A 17,303-nucleotide genomic window follows, 5' to 3' on the forward strand; every position below is an offset into this window, starting at 1 on the left:
TTTTTCATAGATCAGAATAAAGCAACCAAATCTACAAAATCTAATATCCTTCTACTCCTGGCTGTATTGTAAAGTAGATCAGAATAAAGCAACGAAATCTACAAAATCTAATATCCCCCTAACCCTGGATGTATTGTAAAGTAGATCAGAATAAAGCAACTAAATCTACAAAATCTAATATCCCCCTATTCCTGGCTGTATTGTAAAGTAGATCAGAATACAGCAACTAAATCTACAAAATCTAATATCCCCCTATGCCTGGCTGTATTGTAAAGTAGATCAGATTAAAGCAACCAAATCTACAAAATCTAATATCTCATAATCCCAAGCTATATTGAAAAGTAGATCAGAATAAAGAATAAAGCAACCAAATCTACAAAATATAATATCCCCCTATCCCTGGCTGTATTGTAAAGTAGGTCAGAATAAAGCAACCAAATCTACAAAATCCAACCTACAGTTTTATTTTAAACCTTCCCACAAAACGACAAAATTTTAGATTATAGGTGTTATAATGAAATAAAGAATAAATAATATAATTGGAGATACTAAATCAGAGAGAGAGAGGGGGGGACTATTACACAAGTTCTCAAAGTTTTATAATAACATTTTCTTATTCGTTGGCTTAATAACTTTGGGGACTTCAGTAAATTTCGATTGGTTAGTACATTAAGTTGAGTTTAAACGTTTCAAATTTTAAACTACAGAAGGTTTTTTTTGTATCATCATTAAAGGTAGACCGCAGATACTTAATGTTCTTTTTAAAATAAAAATGAAAGACTTAACCATTTTAAATTTTTTTTCTAATTTTGCCATTTCTTATGATCTAATTCAAGTGTTGTATTGTATAAATGTATGTTTTGAGCCAAGATATTTGGACTAATAATTTTGAAAACAAATACAAACTATCATCATATATTCTCTATATATTCTACAATACAGTAATTCCCAGGGTTAAGACAATGGCCGATAAATTGATTTAGATCAACAATGATGATACACAAATTTACACCTTCTATAGATTACAATTAGTAGTTGCAACATTTTGACACTTAACCTAATGAACCAACAAATCAAAATTCATTAAAAGTCCCCAAAGATGTTAAACCAACGAATAAGAGAACGTTATTATAAAACTTAAGGGGCTGGTGTAATAAACAGCTCAAAGTCCCCTCTTTCCTTGAGTAATTTTAATCCTATTTCAGGACGAAAAAAAGATTTAGGGATATGTGATACTAGTCTCCAAAGTTTTTTTAAATACTATCTCTAAGTCATTTGCTTGTATTGTACTGTTTTGTATATAACTTTTCAAAAAAAGTGGTAATTTTGTTTATCCTAACTAAGGGTGTAAAAATCTTATAAACACAGATATAAATCACTAAGAATAATGTGGTCTTAAAAAAACGAAAAAAATAAGACTTTAAAAAAGACGTACAGACCTATTCTAGTTATAGAGAAGCTGCGCTACTATAAATACCTGTTTGTACAACAGTAGTCATTGGAATGGGACTGATGGCGTGACGGTTTAGAACGTCTAAAATAAGTAAAAAATATTATTCTACTCGTATCGTATTGTAGACAGCTTTCCGCGGATATAAAAAAATATTAATCTACTAATTTCGAAAATGTTGACTGAAGAATAATTCCAAGACTCTTTGGAAATACATAATGATATCATAAAAGTAACCGGATGTATGTTTGTGTATCTATCTGTTCCGTAGGATTTCGCTTACTATTGAACCGATATGTTTCTCCTTTTCATCAAGAAAGGTTTTAATAATAATGGAGGAGGGAAAAAATCGAATAAATTAAAAATTTTTGTCCAAACGTTTTCAGATTTATACCCCCTTTTTTATAGGCACTTTAAAGAGCTTCATTTCTGACATTTTAGAGGAAAAGTTCTACTTTTTACATTGGAGGGAAAAAATTAGTACCTCATAGTGTGCATTGATGATGAGGCCGTGGTTGTTCCATAGGTCGACTCCAGGCTGTCCAGGTCTGCCTGGGCCAGGCTGGTCCTAGATAGATAGATAGTTAGCTGTTAGATAGATAGAAAGATAGAATGTATCTATTATTTCATAGGTAGACTCCATCCAGGCTATCCAGGTCTGCCTGTACAATACTTGTCCTAGATAGATAGATATTTAGATAGATAGATAGATAGAATGTATGTATTAGTTCCATAGGTGGACTCCAGGCTATCCAGGTCGGCCTGTGCCAGGCTGGTCCTAGATAGATAGATAGATAGTTAAATATATAGATGAATAGATAGATAGATAGAAATATAGATACATAGATATAGGTAAGGGATATTTTTTTCCATATTTCCCCTTTTTATCTTCTTGCAAATATATATACAAGTGCCAAATGATAGATAGAAAGATACCAACATACATAATCTTAATAACCTAATTTTTTATTAGAATAATTTTGTTGAATTAAAATGATGATTTAACTTGGTACAACTTTAGCATGAAGCTGTAGGCATAGCTGGTTCATTCAATGTTGCAAATATTATTACGCGATTTTAGCAATATTTTTTAGAACTGTTCACAATAAAATAACACAATTGAATATGATACAATAATTTCTAAAAAAGTATATTTAGGTCTATAGGTAATTCAAAGTTGAAAATTGCTTACATGACAAAATATGTAAATAAAAGACCCGAAAATCACGTAAAGCTAAAGTATGAATTAAACGCACTGTGATTTGTTTTGTATCTTTGCAACAAAAAATATTAGCACTAACTTTTTGATTGAATATTTTGCTTTATATGTTTTTAATTTACATTGTAGAAACACAGCCTTGAATGACTTGAAAGGAACTCTAACCCTCATGAAGTGTTTATACAACCCAACCAAAAGATTAATATTTTAATAATAATTAAATTATAAAGTTTTTCAAAAATTTGTTCTTTACATGTTAAATTCGTTTTTATATTGGAAGAAGTTGATAAGCTTGATAACAATCACCAACATAAAATTCTGTTTTTAAACATTTTACTGAAAATCAATAATTAACTCTTACCTGTTATTAAGGGAGGGAGGAGACAATGGACTGGTACCCAAGGTTTTATAAAATGTCCCCTTATATGTTGGTATAAGACTTTGGGTACTTTTCAATATTGATGGGTTAGTAGGGATACTTTTACTTATCATCATTGGGGATGAAATGACATGACATAGGAATATGGGGCAATGCCTTTGCCCTTGTGCGGGTGCATTTCATTGCCTAGATTTCAGACAAAGGTCGTACAATCAAATAGTTGGGTGTCTTATTAGTGTTAGTCTCTTTTTCACCTTTCAACTAATGTAAGCTAAAATTATCTAGGTATACTTTTAGTAATATTCACATCTACAATTTCCTATATTCTGATATCAATATATGTGGGTATTATAATGGAGTTCATTCATTTCAGAGAAATCTTACAAAAATAGCTAGAAAAATTCTTCATAAGGTCTAGGACTCGAACTATAGTACTCTGGAGTGGTGAGTAGATTTAAAATTAAATATTGTTTTTTTATTGTCATTGATTGAGCATGAATTGGGTTATTTTTTGTTAGTTTTGACCAAAACTCTAGGGTTTATATTTAAAAAAGTGAAGCGATTGGCTCTTATCAACACACTTTAACTACCAAAAAATGTTGTATTCTATTTATGCTAGGCTACTTAAAGTATTCTTAACCCTTACTTAATTGTGGAAACACTATAGGTTTCAATGTATACCTATAGTATGAATAGGAAATAATCCAATCTACATTCTCTTCGGTGTCATACACTATTAGACCTGTTCATTATTCCACTTTTGTGTCATAAACCATTAGGCCTGTTTATTATTCTTTTTGATTTTTCTAATTTATTGTCATACACCATTAGACCTGTTCATTATTCCACTTTATTGTCATACACCATTAGACCTGTTCATTATTCTACTTTAGTGTCATACACCATTAGACCTGTTCATTATTCCACTTTATTGTCATACACCATTAGACCTGTTCATTATTCTACTTTAGTGTCATACACCATTAGACCTGTTCATTATTCCACTTTATTGTCATACACCATTAGACCTGTTTATTATTCCACTTTAGTGTCATACACCATTAGACCTGTTCATTATTCTACTTTAGTGTCATACACCATTAGACCTGTTCATTATTCTACTTTAGTGTCATACACCATTAGACCTGTTCATTATTCCACTTTATTGTCATACACCATTAGACCTGTTTATTATTCCACTTTAGTGTCATACACCATTAGACCTGTTCATTATTCTACTTTAGTGTCATACACCATTAGACCTGTTCATTATTCTACTTTAGTGTCATACACCATTAGACCTGTTCATCATTCTACTTTAGTATCATACATCATTAGACCTGTTCAATATTATACTTTATTGTCATACTTAATTATACTTGTTATTTTTTTCTGCTTAAAGCCTAAAACTCAACATAAAATATATTAGTCCATAAGTTTTTATGTTCAATATGATTACAATTCATTTATTTAATTGAAAAGTAGAATTTATGCCGTGTTAATTTTCTTTAAAAACTTACTTCAATGTAAGTCATATATTCACCATTTAGCTTAATCATACCTTTTACCTAAACTACTTATTTATATGTTTATATTTTTTTAATTAACTTTAAATAGGTAGGTAGAAAGATAAATAGATAATAATTAGATATTTAGATTGATTAATAGATAACTCTGCGAGTAAATAGATGGATGTATGGATTGTTGGACAAATAGATGGATAAACTGATTAATAGATAAACAAAGGGATAAATAGATAGATATTTGAATGATAGAAAGATGGAATGATTTGTGGATGGATGAATTGATAGATAGATGGATAGATAGAAATCTAAATCTATGGTAATCAAAAAGTTTATTTGATTTGATTTAATTCAATTCTAAGTTATGTAATAATCTTAAGAATTCATATTCCTTTAAAATATCACAAAGTTTTCTTTGAATTTTTCAAATAACAATCATATTAATCAAATCTCCATTACTTTATATTAAACTAGTTGCCTCGCCCGTAGCCTCTAGAGGAGGGCATGAGAGTTTAGGAAAATAGCCTAAACCCATACCATATCATTAATGTAACTTCGATTTGACCAGTTTCAAAGATGGCTTCAGACTAAAATATTCTACAATAAGGATCAGCACGTTAATCTAATTGATAAGTTCTTTTCTTTTTATCTTACTTTTATTTACGATCAATGAAAATTCATGAAGATGATTAAAGTCCCTCCACAGATTATGACGACATACGATAAAATAACCAATGAAAGGCCAGCATAAATTTTACCATTTGTCAATTACAGTGTATACTGGCCTCTCATTGGCTATTCTATTGTATGATGTCATAATCTGAGGAGGGACTTTAATCATCTTCAAATTTTATTCTATAATTTTCGCTAGTAACTCCATGATTTTGATGCTTTACTTGGATATTGTCATCCTTGTTATATTGTAGCATTAGAAAGAAAAAGCCAATAAAAAGTATATTGAATTGACACTGTAATTAAAGATTAATATACTTTTTTTATTGTACATTTCTTGGAGTAAAGATACTCTTAAATCAATTAAATCAGTTAAGCCTTTTAGTTTATAATGAAAAGGCTGGTAATTATTTTCCAATGTCCTATACCTGATATTTCATTGGTCCTTTCTCTGTCAGAAAATCTATGAATAGGATTTGCATACCACTCAATTCAGAGTGGCCGACACAAACTTCCAAGATAGAAAATTAGATAGTTAGCTGCCAGATAGTAAGATAGATATAAGGTTTATACAATTATATTAAAGGAAATTAGAATAAATTTTGAATATATTGGATGATAGATAGTAAGATAGTTAGTTAGTTATCCTCAATTCTTTTCAGAGAGGCTGGCATAAACTTTCAAGAAAATACATAGTTTGCTGCTAGATAGTAAGATAGATAGTAGCTATTCATTTGTACAAGGATTTTGCTATAAATTTTTATTGTTTTCAAGTAAAAGAGAATTGTTTTCCCCTTCTTATCAAACTATATCATGTTGTAAATATGTTTAATATAATAAATTAGAATGCTTTTTCAACAACAATAAAAATAATAGGTAGAAAAAAACATAAACTTAGCCCTAATTTATTGCTTTTAAAAATATTTTATTTAAACACGGAAAGATAAATGTTTGTTAAAACTACATAAATCAAAAAAAATATTTTGAATCCAACTTTTTGTATGGCAACTCTGAATTGAAAGGTAATGTTTGCAAAGCCTATCCAAACCAAACCCTCTCTCTCTCTCTCTCTCTCTTTAAACTCTTTTCTCTTTCTCTCTCTCTTTCTCTCTCTCTCTCTCTCTCTCTCTCTCTCTCTTTTTTCATTTCTCTCTCACTCTTTATATATCTCCTTCTGCACTAATAAAAAAAAACTTTTACAATAAGAGAAAAATAAAAGTTTTGAGAAAGTAAAAATATTATTCATATCAAATTATAGGTTTACAAAAAAACAAGGACATTTATCTATAATACAAAGTAGAATGATGTCTGTCCGTCCGTCCGTCTGAAGCTTAAGATCTCAGTAACCACTGAACCGATTGGATTCTACTCTTTAGGGTATATACCTACTGGTCCTGTGGTGGTTTTAGGCTATTTTCTTGGGGGGGTGGGACACCCCCAACCCCCCCAAAAACAAAAAAATCACCCCCCCCCCATTTTTTTTGCAGAAGATTTCCTTGGTCCTTTTTTTTGCAGAAGATTTCCTTGGTCCTTTTTTTTTGCAGAAGATTTCCTTGGTCCTTTTTTTGCTGAAGATTTCCTTGGTCCTTTTACGAATTTCACCTTAATTTTTTTTTATTACCTCTTGGGGCAAAGCCCCTAGAGGCTAGGGGCGAAGCCGCTAGTGTTTATATAAAGCGCAGTTATATTAATATTTTAGTGCTTGTCCCCAGATGAAAATTAGGGTAGTTAAGGGTGTTTTTACTAAAAATTGCTGGGAAGTCTTAACCTGCGTTGTCTAAACCTGTGGGGTGCAGGGCTACTCTGTACTAAATATAACCTACCTAACCTAAAGAAAACATGAAAATCTATCCTTTTATTCCTCTTAAATTCTAAAAAAAAACTTTAAGCCCTCTTTTAACTACCCTCAAAATTAAAAATACATTCGATTACCCCCCCCCCCCCCACAAACCTCTTAAACCTTTTATTTTACTCCCACAATATAAAAGGCTTGGACGTTCCTGATTGATGTCAATATTTTGTGCAATTATAGTATAGCTGCGCTATTAACAAAATAATTATGATTTCATGTCTAAAACTAAACGGGAAAATTTGTTTTAAAAAGTTCAACTTAAAATAAGTAGCTTTAAAATAATAGTGTCTAAATAGAATGAGAGACAATTTAAAAATAATTAACATTACAAAAGGAATGGTTTAAAAATCAGGAGCAAATGGGAGGGAGGGGATACTGGACTGTAAATTATGCTAGTACACAGAGTTTTATAAATTCGTTCTTTCGCTAGATGCCTTCCATTGTTAGTAAAAAAACATCAGTGTTCATGCTTTTTGTACGATAATTTTTATCTAAAGAAGAGATAATAGTTTTTCCCTTTGAAATTCTGAATTTCAGGGTTTTTTATTATTAAATTCTTTGCAGCTATATAGAACCGCTAATGTATTTTTCAAATGTTATCATAATGTCAAATTGTTGCAAAATACTAAATACAAAGTATATATCTTTATTATTTGATAATGCAACTACTTTAGAAGTAGATAGATAGATAGAAAGATAGATAGATAGAAAGATAGAAAGATAGAAAGATAGAAAGATAGAAAGATAGAAAGATAGAAAGATAGAAAGATAGAAAGATAGAAAGATAGAAAGATAGATAGATAGAAAGATAGATAGATAGATAAATAGATAGATAGAAAGATAGAAAGATAGATAGATAGATAGATAGATAGATAGATAGATAGATAGATAGATAGATAGATAGATAGATAGATAGATAGAAAGAAAGATAGATAAATAGATAGATAGATAAATTGATGGATAAATAGATATATAGATAGATCATATATCTGGACTTGCCCCTATTTAATTTGTCATTTAACTGGAAAATTGTGGAAATCATCAAAATTTGTATATTATGTAGTTGTAATTTTTGCCGCTAGGAGTCTCAATATTCAAAATAATGAAAACAAAACTGACCCAAATTTGAACACAAAGTTTTTTTTAAATTTTCTAAGATAATATAAAGTATAAATAAAACAAAATCGTTTGCTTTTTTAGAAAGTTTAGTAATAAAAGTAATTGGGGCAACCATTTGAATTGTTCTAGTATATTTATATACCAGGATAGAACAATCTCAAGCACCTTACCTATGTAAATCATTAATTTTGTTTAAGCGCTGAATAATTACCTTTGGCGTTGTAATGGTTATAAGGAAAAAGAATTAAAGTTTTTTTTCAAGTACTTTAAAAACTTCAAATTGTATTTTTATTTAAGCAAATTGAATAGCTTGCTTACTTTTATGAGAAAACAGCATCACGACTAAATTTTCGAAGCCTTATTGTTTTTCATTTCATATAAAATTATATATGTTTAATGATAGATTTGATAGATTTATAACTTTTTAAATTCTGTCTCATTAAAAAAACCTCATGTTAAGGAATAGTTTCATGAGGTGTATTTCAGAAAAATTATATCAAGCATTAATTACAAATATACCATATAATATATAAGTTTGCATTGCTATAAATAACAAGCAATTTGACATTACTAAAATAATTCGTTGTGCTGTTTTTGTGAAAATAGCCAACAACAAATTGCATATTTCACAAAAGTACGATTTTCAAGTCTTGATATTTTTAAAACTACATGGTAGAAAATTTATTATTTCAAATATACATATGTCCTATAAATGTAGTTTAAACCATTAAAGAGGAAAAAATATGCAGTTCACTAAATTCAAATTCAAATGCATCTCCCCCCCCCCTTTTCATCAATTTAAACAAAAAAAAATATTTTAAAATTTCAAAAGCCTTTTTATGAATTTTTTTAATTTATAAATTTATTTAGGTTTTTTTTGAACGAAACACAACCTTTCTATAAAAGTTTATTTACTTGTACGAATAAACTTAAGAAGTCACCCCCAGCGTCTAGGGAAGGGTGTTTTTTTATATAAGAGGTAGCCTAAATCCACCATAAGATTCTAAATATTTGCACTGAAGCTTTCCAGACATATGGAGAAACAGACAGACGGACAGACATTGTTCTACTTATAGTTTTGTTTTTGTTTTTCAGAACTACTTCAGAAATAGATAGATAGATAGATAGATAGATAGATAGATAGATAGATAGATAGATAGATAGATAGATAGATAGATAGATAGATAGATAGATAGATAGATAGATAGATAGATAGATAGATAGATAGATAGATAGATAGATAGATAGATAGATAGATAGATAGATAGATAGATAGATAGATAGATAGATAGATAGATAGATAGATAGATAGATAGATAGATAGATAGATAGATAGATAGATAGATAGATAGATAGATTAATTGATTGATTGATTGATTTATTGATTGATTGATTTATTGATTGATTGATAGCTCACCTGACAAACTTGCCATCGCAAGTCCTGACAAAGCCTGAGTACTGTGCTGGATGATAGTACAGGTCGTACACGCCGTGGATGTCGTTGTCCAGAAGATCATTCCGACTCTCGCTTCTACTAAGATAGGCGAACACACATTCATACATAGGCTAGGTAATAGGTCTAATGAACTAGAAATCAAATGGACAACAAAAAAGAAGGATCGTATGGTGCCTAATAAAATGACGTCATACAATACAAATGACCAATGTTAGGCCGGTATGTATACATTTTACTATTGGTAAATTTCATTTGTATTGTATGATTTAGGACCTATAAGCTGCTTACTTTACTATTATGTGTCAAAAAGAATGAATTCAAAATAGTTTTTAGACAATGAAATATCATATCCTTTATTTTATTGATTATTTGAAGCTTATATAAATTGGTAGCATATATGTTTAGATAAATGGATATGGTATAACGATATATACATGTATTTAGTTCACCATTTTATACAGGTTGTTAAAAGCATAGCTTTTTACAGTAAGGGTCTGTCAGTTTATTTGTTTTAAAAAGTAAAAAGTTCTTAAAGTGAGCTCTACCTTGGGATCTAAAGGGATTAGACAATGGCCGTTAAATTGATGTATATCCCCAATGTTGATGCACAAAATTAACACTTCTGTAGATTAAAATTAGTGGCTGAAACGCTTCAACACTCAACTTAATGTAGAAATTTACCAAAGTTGTGTATTCAACGAATAAGAAAACTTTGGGGAGTAGAAAAGTAAACAGCTAATAGTCTTTCTCTCTCTGACCTATATCATTAAATTTATTATATGGTAATTGTTTTAGCTACTTTTACATAATTTTTTTCATAAGATAATATTATATTAACCCTATTTTGGATAGGTATTTTTTAGGAGAATAAGGCATAATTCATTAAGCGTAGCAACTTCATATTCAAAAAAGTCCAAAATTATATATTTGACCAAAATAAGCCATTCATAGTATATAATCAGCTGATGACCTTCCCACGTTTATAAGATTATCAGCTGCTTCAATATCAAAAGTACACTAGCTATGTCGAGTTTTTTTTTAGCTCCGCTGTTATGGATGTTGTTATCCTTGTATTTTGTAGAAATGGTTACTGTATACAATGAATACAACTTATATAACAATTTCTAGTAAAATGCATGCAAATATACCAACGTGAGGCAGAATAAGGGGAGAAGAGAAATTTCCAGGCATCTAGAGGGATAATCAATGAACAAAGAATATCATTCCCTATGAGAATAAACAAAATTACCCCTGCTATAGTTTGAATTTTATTGGACACTTCTTGTATGAACCAAACAATCATGAATAAGAATAATCACATAATTAAGTCAACGAATGAGTGTATATGTTTATAAAACTTTGGGTACCAGAAAAATAATGTTCCCTTTCCTCCCGGAGAAAAAGAAAGAGGTTTAGAGAGAAAGATAGATGGATAAAGATAGAAAGATATGATTATAGAGATGGAGGAGAACTGGTGTGTTTTGGAGGCCAGGGCTATACTCTTATATACTCTCACAGATTTTTAATTAGACCAACTTTTTCAGCTGTTCTTCTCTCAATGTATATATACATATACAGAAATACATATTCCAGTATGGCTTTAAAACAGATTAATATCCGTTGGATTAGAACCGGTTCTCAGCCATACTAAAAAAAACATGTATAATTTCAGACAATTTTCAAATACTTTTTTTAATATTTTAATTTTTCTATTTTAATATCCACGGAAAGTTGTCTATAATACGATGAGATAAATAACTATTCTAGATAGATCTATCAAATGCTATTCTAATATCAAACTGATGCAAATTCGCAATAATATAAATAATTAGTTACTTCTAGGTATTTTTGAAAATTTATGTAATATCCTGATTAAAACAAATTATAAATTGATTTTACTTTTAAAGTAGCTACTAAAGTAAAATATACATATCCGCTAAATTAGAACCGGTTCACAGCCATACTGAAAAAATATGTATAGCATAGTAATAAAAATATAGTTTTCCACGAATATTAAAATAAAAATTTATTAAATTAATACCAGTTTCGTCAGTCCGTGATTTCGGCTTTCGGGCCTACCAAAACTGGTTTTAATATTATGGCTTTTCATTTGAATATCCGCGGAAAGCTGTCTATAATACGAAGACATATCTACTATATAAAGGTTTAAGGCCATTTTAATGTAAGGGTACCTCTTGAAGAAAATGAATCTGAATTTTTTTAATTAATCAAAATTGAAAGTTGGTTTAAGCAGGTTTTCAGCTATAAGCAGGGATAGATAAACTTAAGGCTCAGGTGGAACTTTAGTGCCATTAATATCAGGTATCTAAAGGGATAAGACAATGGCCGATAAATTTATGTACATCCACAATTATGATCCATAAAAGTACCCATTCTATAGATCTATAGCGGCTGAAACGTTTGAATACTCAACTTATTGATCCAATCAATAAAATCAGTCCCCAAAGTTATTCAGCCAACGAATAAGAAAACGTTATTTTTGGGGACTAGTCCAACAGCCCATTGTCTCCTCCTTCTCTCTCTCTCTCTCTCTCTCTCTCTCTCTCTCTCTCTCTCTCTCTCTCTCTCTCTCTCTCTCTCTCTCTCTCTCTCTCTCTCTCTCTCTCTCTCTCTCTCTCTCTCTCTCTCTCTCTTAATATTTAATATTGTCTTACATTGGATGGTATAATTCTTGTTTATAATGTTATTCTTATTCTAAAATGTTAATATTGTCTTACATTGGATGTTATAATTGTTGTTTATAATGTTATTCTTATTCTAAAATGTTAATATTGTCTTACATTGGATGTTATAATTCTTGTTTATAATGTTATTCTTATTCTAAAATGTTAATATTGTCTTACATTGTATGGTATAATTGTTGTTTATAATGTTATTCTTATTCTAAAATGTTAATATTGTCTTACATTGGATGTTATAATTCTTGTTTATAATGTTATTCTTATTCTAAAATGTTAATATTGTCTTACATTGGATGTTATAATTGTTGTTTATAATGTTATTCTTATTCTAAAATGTTAATATTGTCTTACATTGGATGTTATAATTCTTGTTTATAATGTTATTCTTATTCTAAAATGTTAATATTGTCTTACATTGGATGGTATAATTCTTGTTTAAAATGTTATTCTTATTCTAAAATGTTAATATTGTCTTACATTGTATGGTATAATTCTTGTTTATAATGTTATTCTTATTCTAAAATGTTAATATTGTCTTACATTGGATGGTATAATTCTTGTTTAAAATGTTATTCTTATTCTAAAATGTTAATATTGTCTTACATTGTATGGTATAATTCTTGTTTATAATGTTATTCTTATTCTAAAATGTTAATATTGTCTTACATTGGATGGTATAATTCTTGTTTAAAATGTTATTCTTATTCTAAAATGTTAATATTGTCTTACATTGTATGGTATAATTCTTGTTTATAATGTTATTCTTATTCTAAAATGTTAATGTATGTAGACACATTATTGTGTTTATACAATGATGAAAAGTAAAGTTAAAGTTAAGAATAAAAATATATACTAATCCTAGCTTCATAATAAGAAATACATATTTATATTTCTTTTTAAAAATTCTTTAAAGTATCTGTTAATAATTATTTCTTTAATCGTATTATAAACATCTTTCCGCGGATAAAGAATGTACAATTATAAGATTAAAACTAGTTTTTTTAGCCCCGAAGTGCCGAAGGCACGGGCTAAAAAAACTGGTTTTAATCTTATGATAGTACATTTCCATATTCGTAGAAAGCTGGATATAATACGATGCTAGACAAAGTTTTTTCGTATTGATGAGAACCGGTTCCTATCCACCGGATTCGAATGAATACGAGAAATACTATTATCTTCCTCAAAATAACCCCATCTAACCTGACCTAAAGTATTGGAGATACAAAATAAAATTGCCTCCTTTGTTTTTAAATTCTTCAAATTGATTTCGTACAAAAAAAATTTATATTAATGGTATTGTCTGGACACCTTAAATGTACACATTTCTTTGTGTTTTATCATCCATTATTCAAATAATTTATCATCCTACCATCTCCCCTCCCCTCCCATAAAATAAAAAAATCTTCTAAGTTTACAGAAAGCAAGAATATTTATGTCCATAAGAAAGACTTGTCAACTCCAACTAAAGTTAATAAAATGAGAATAGTTATTTCTCGCATCGTATTATAAACGGCTTTCTGTGGATAAAAAATGTACAATTATAAGATTAAAACCAGTTTTTTTAGCCTCAAGATGCCGAATCTTATGATTGTACATTTATATATTAGTAGAAAACTGGATATAATTCGATGCTAGACATAGGTTATTTTTATATTGATGAGAACCGGTTCTAATCCACCGGTTTCGAATGAATACGAGAAAATCTTTTATCAAACAAGGATGACTACATCTATAATTAGCAAAGCACATAAAAAATCTTGGATGTACTAAGTATATCTAAGAGAATATGTACAGTATTATTAAATCCTATAATATAAAGTAGTATTTTTTGTCTGAAGTTTAATATCTTAGAAAATTACTAACTCTAATGGGTTGCCCATTTAAGGGAAGCTATATAAATATTTATGGGATGGTTTTAGGCTGTTATAGTATAAAATGAAGAGAGAGGATGTAATAGTAGAAAAAGTCTAAATTTTATGATTAGCAAGTATCATCATTAAGTTAAAGTTAAAATACATTCGGCCAAACGTACAAACGAACATACACCGAACTTTTACAAATCTATAAAATTAAAAAATGTTCTTCTTTGAAATAGATATAAATTTGTAGGTCAATTGAAAAATTCCGTAAAAAATGAAAAACAAATTACCCACATTTTTCCTATCATAAAACTATTTATGTAATTTAGTTTTAACACAAAAATTGTTGAAAATACATGTAATCTAATGTAAAGCCATCCTAATCTTTTTTTCTTGTTAAAAGCTAAGCTTTTTTAAAGAGTTTTCTAAACAGTTTAAATACCAGATTTTCCAATATTATTCATTTTTAAAAGCAATGCATTTTATAATTAGGGTCGGTCTGTCCCTCATTCCGTAACGATTAGCTTTAATTTAGACATGTTAGAATTGTCCTGGTGATTCCTACAACAGTTAGGTACTATTTAGGAAGCGTAGCAACTCTGTTATCGTTACCAGAAAGCTCGTTCGTCCATTAAAAGCATGCTGATTTTTAACGTTTTTTACAACTATTTTTTTACAATTATGTTTAGACTTACAAATTATACTCAATTGTGCAGACTGTCAGATGAATGTATGGGCATACAATAGTTGTATAGTAGCTGCGCTATTAAAAATATTAACATATCCTATTTACATTTTCCTCAAAATTAGAATAACACTGTTGTTACAGTATTAAAATTTCTACTGAAAATAATTTTTTTCTTTTCACAAATTTTCCTAGAAAAAACGTAATCTGAGATTTAGTGTTACTTTAACACTTTAAAAAATGTTTATTCTCAAAATACTGGTTAACTTTCGCATTGTAATATAGACAGCTTTTACCAAGGATATTAAAATGAAATATTACAAGATTGAAACAATATTTTTAGCCCCGAGTGATAACAAAACTGGAATTAATTTTATGATTATCATTTTTTATTTGTAGAAAATTGTCTTTAATAGTATGCTATACATGATTTTTCAGTATTAACGGTTCAAATTATTTATTCGGTTTCGAAGCCATAATGAAAAACATTTCAAGTAAAAATGATCATACTAATAATTATTTTGAAAATTGTGATTCCTTTCTTGATATAGTACTATATTATTTTCTCTAAAATTACCATGCAAATAAAGAATTGGACTTTATCGTCTTAGGAATTTTTATTCTATGTTTGTCTATCTATATATCTGTCTGTCTATCTAGGTGTCTGTATGTTTGTCTGTCTATCTGTCTATCTATCTATTGCAAGGAAAATATATTACAAAACTAATTACAAACTTTGTTTTAGATTAGCTTTGTCTAATGTAGCCCCCCTATTTTTCCAATAGACATAAATTAGAGTTAACATTTTAATATCATTAGAATGAGCATTAAGATAATAATAAAACCTTTTCTAGTATAACTTCGAAAACGATTAATATCCACTGGAAAAGAACCGGTTCATAGACATACAATTTTTCACGAATATTAATAAATCATAAAATTAATACCAGGTTTGTTAGCCCGGGCCTTCGGCTCCTCGGGGTTAACAAAATTATACTTATGATTATTTCATTTTAATATCCACGGAAAGCTGTCTATTATACGATGCGATAATTACCTATTATAGATTAGAAAATTATAAATTAAATATTAGTTATGGCATATTCAAATGCATGTTTTCTAAACCATTAAAATTGTCGATAAAATTCGAAATGAATTTGTAAGTTGTTATCAAGTCACAATATCATAAATTGCCACTATTTTTCAATGTCCTATTGCTGACATAAGCTAATGAAATTGGTTGTTATCTCATTACTGAAGTTTTAGTTAGGGATCTAAAGAGATAAGTCAATGGCCAATAAATAAATATAAATCTCCAATGTTGCAAAACAAAATTACTTCTTGTGTAGATTAGAATCAGTGGTTGAAACGTTTGGACTTTCAACTATATGGACCAACCAATCAAAATTCAATAAAAGGCCCCAAAGAAAACTTTGTTAATAAAACTTTGGGGACTAGTGTGTTAAACAGCCCAATGTCCCCTTCTTCCCTGAGTTTTAGTATAAGAATTTTAAAAGTTAGTCTAAGTGTCATTGGTTCTATATTTTCATTCCAACTCGTTTATTTCCCCCCTTGTTTTCTCTCTAAACCAATAAAAAATTTATTTTTAATGTTTTTAAAAGCGAAGCTTTTCTATAATTAGGGTCGGTCCGTCCGTACGTCCGTCCGTACGTCCGTCCGAGATAGATAGCTTTTATTCGTTAATTTAGGCATGTTAGAATTGTCCTATCGATTTCAAACTTTGCATGATGATTCCTGTAGTAGTTGGGTACGATTTAGAAAGCGTAGCAATTCTATAATCATTACCAGAATGTCCGTACGTCCATTTTAAACATGTTGATTTTTCTACTTTTTAAACAACAAATTTTCAAGTGTTTTAATTATCCGTTTGATCTGATTTTTGGTATATTGATTCCTGGGACAACAAAGAACAATATTATAAGCGAAGCAACTCTATAATCAAGTCTAAAAATGTAAGTATGTCCATAAACATTATCCTGTTTTTAAGCAGTTTTTCAACAAATTTACCTACAATTTTGATTCGACATTATACATTTATGTTCCGATTTTTCAGTTCAGATACTATACAAGTTTTAATGTCCGTTTGTCCTACCGTTTCAGTGCTTCGCTTTTATGGATGTTGTCATCCTTGTTTTTTCTTCTATCTACTAACCAATATAACATAGTACAAAAAGAATCAATTTAAAATTGATGAATCTGAGTTAGAAAATACATAAAAACAATGGATACAAGGATGACAACATCTGTAAAAGCGAGGCTGTTATAATTTTAATGAAATATGACGTATGTTATGCATAAGAATAATCCGTTGTTAATACGAAGTAAAGTTTCGTTATTAGCTTTTTTACCCTTCTTAATTTGCATAA

The 17,303-nt window shown here is 29.1% G+C and overlaps 1 protein-coding gene across 4 annotated transcripts in view; it reads right to left on the reverse strand.

The window, feature by feature from the left end:
* The window catches only part of LOC145327209 (uncharacterized), a 153,889-nt gene that overhangs the window by 87,315 nt on the left and 49,271 nt on the right, over positions 1–17,303 (reverse strand). For 3 of the 4 annotated variants that reach the window (XM_080170788.1, XM_080170789.1, XM_080170786.1), the window contains exons 9-11: positions 9,632–9,748; positions 1,935–2,018; positions 1,478–1,534 (exon numbers count right to left, since the gene is read on the reverse strand). In XM_080170788.1, the coding sequence (XP_080026914.1) occupies positions 1,478–1,534; positions 1,935–2,018; positions 9,632–9,748 (258 nt within the window). The remainder of the gene's footprint in view (positions 1–1,477; positions 1,535–1,934; positions 2,019–9,631; positions 9,749–17,303) is intronic. The other variant, XM_080170787.1, reaches the window with a different exon arrangement.

The sequence above is a fragment of the Acartia tonsa genome, chromosome 8 (genome assembly GCF_053477335.1).
Source record: "Acartia tonsa isolate MP-2025a chromosome 8, ASM5347733v1, whole genome shotgun sequence".
In the NCBI taxonomy this organism is placed as follows: Eukaryota; Metazoa; Arthropoda; class Copepoda; order Calanoida; family Acartiidae; genus Acartia; species Acartia tonsa.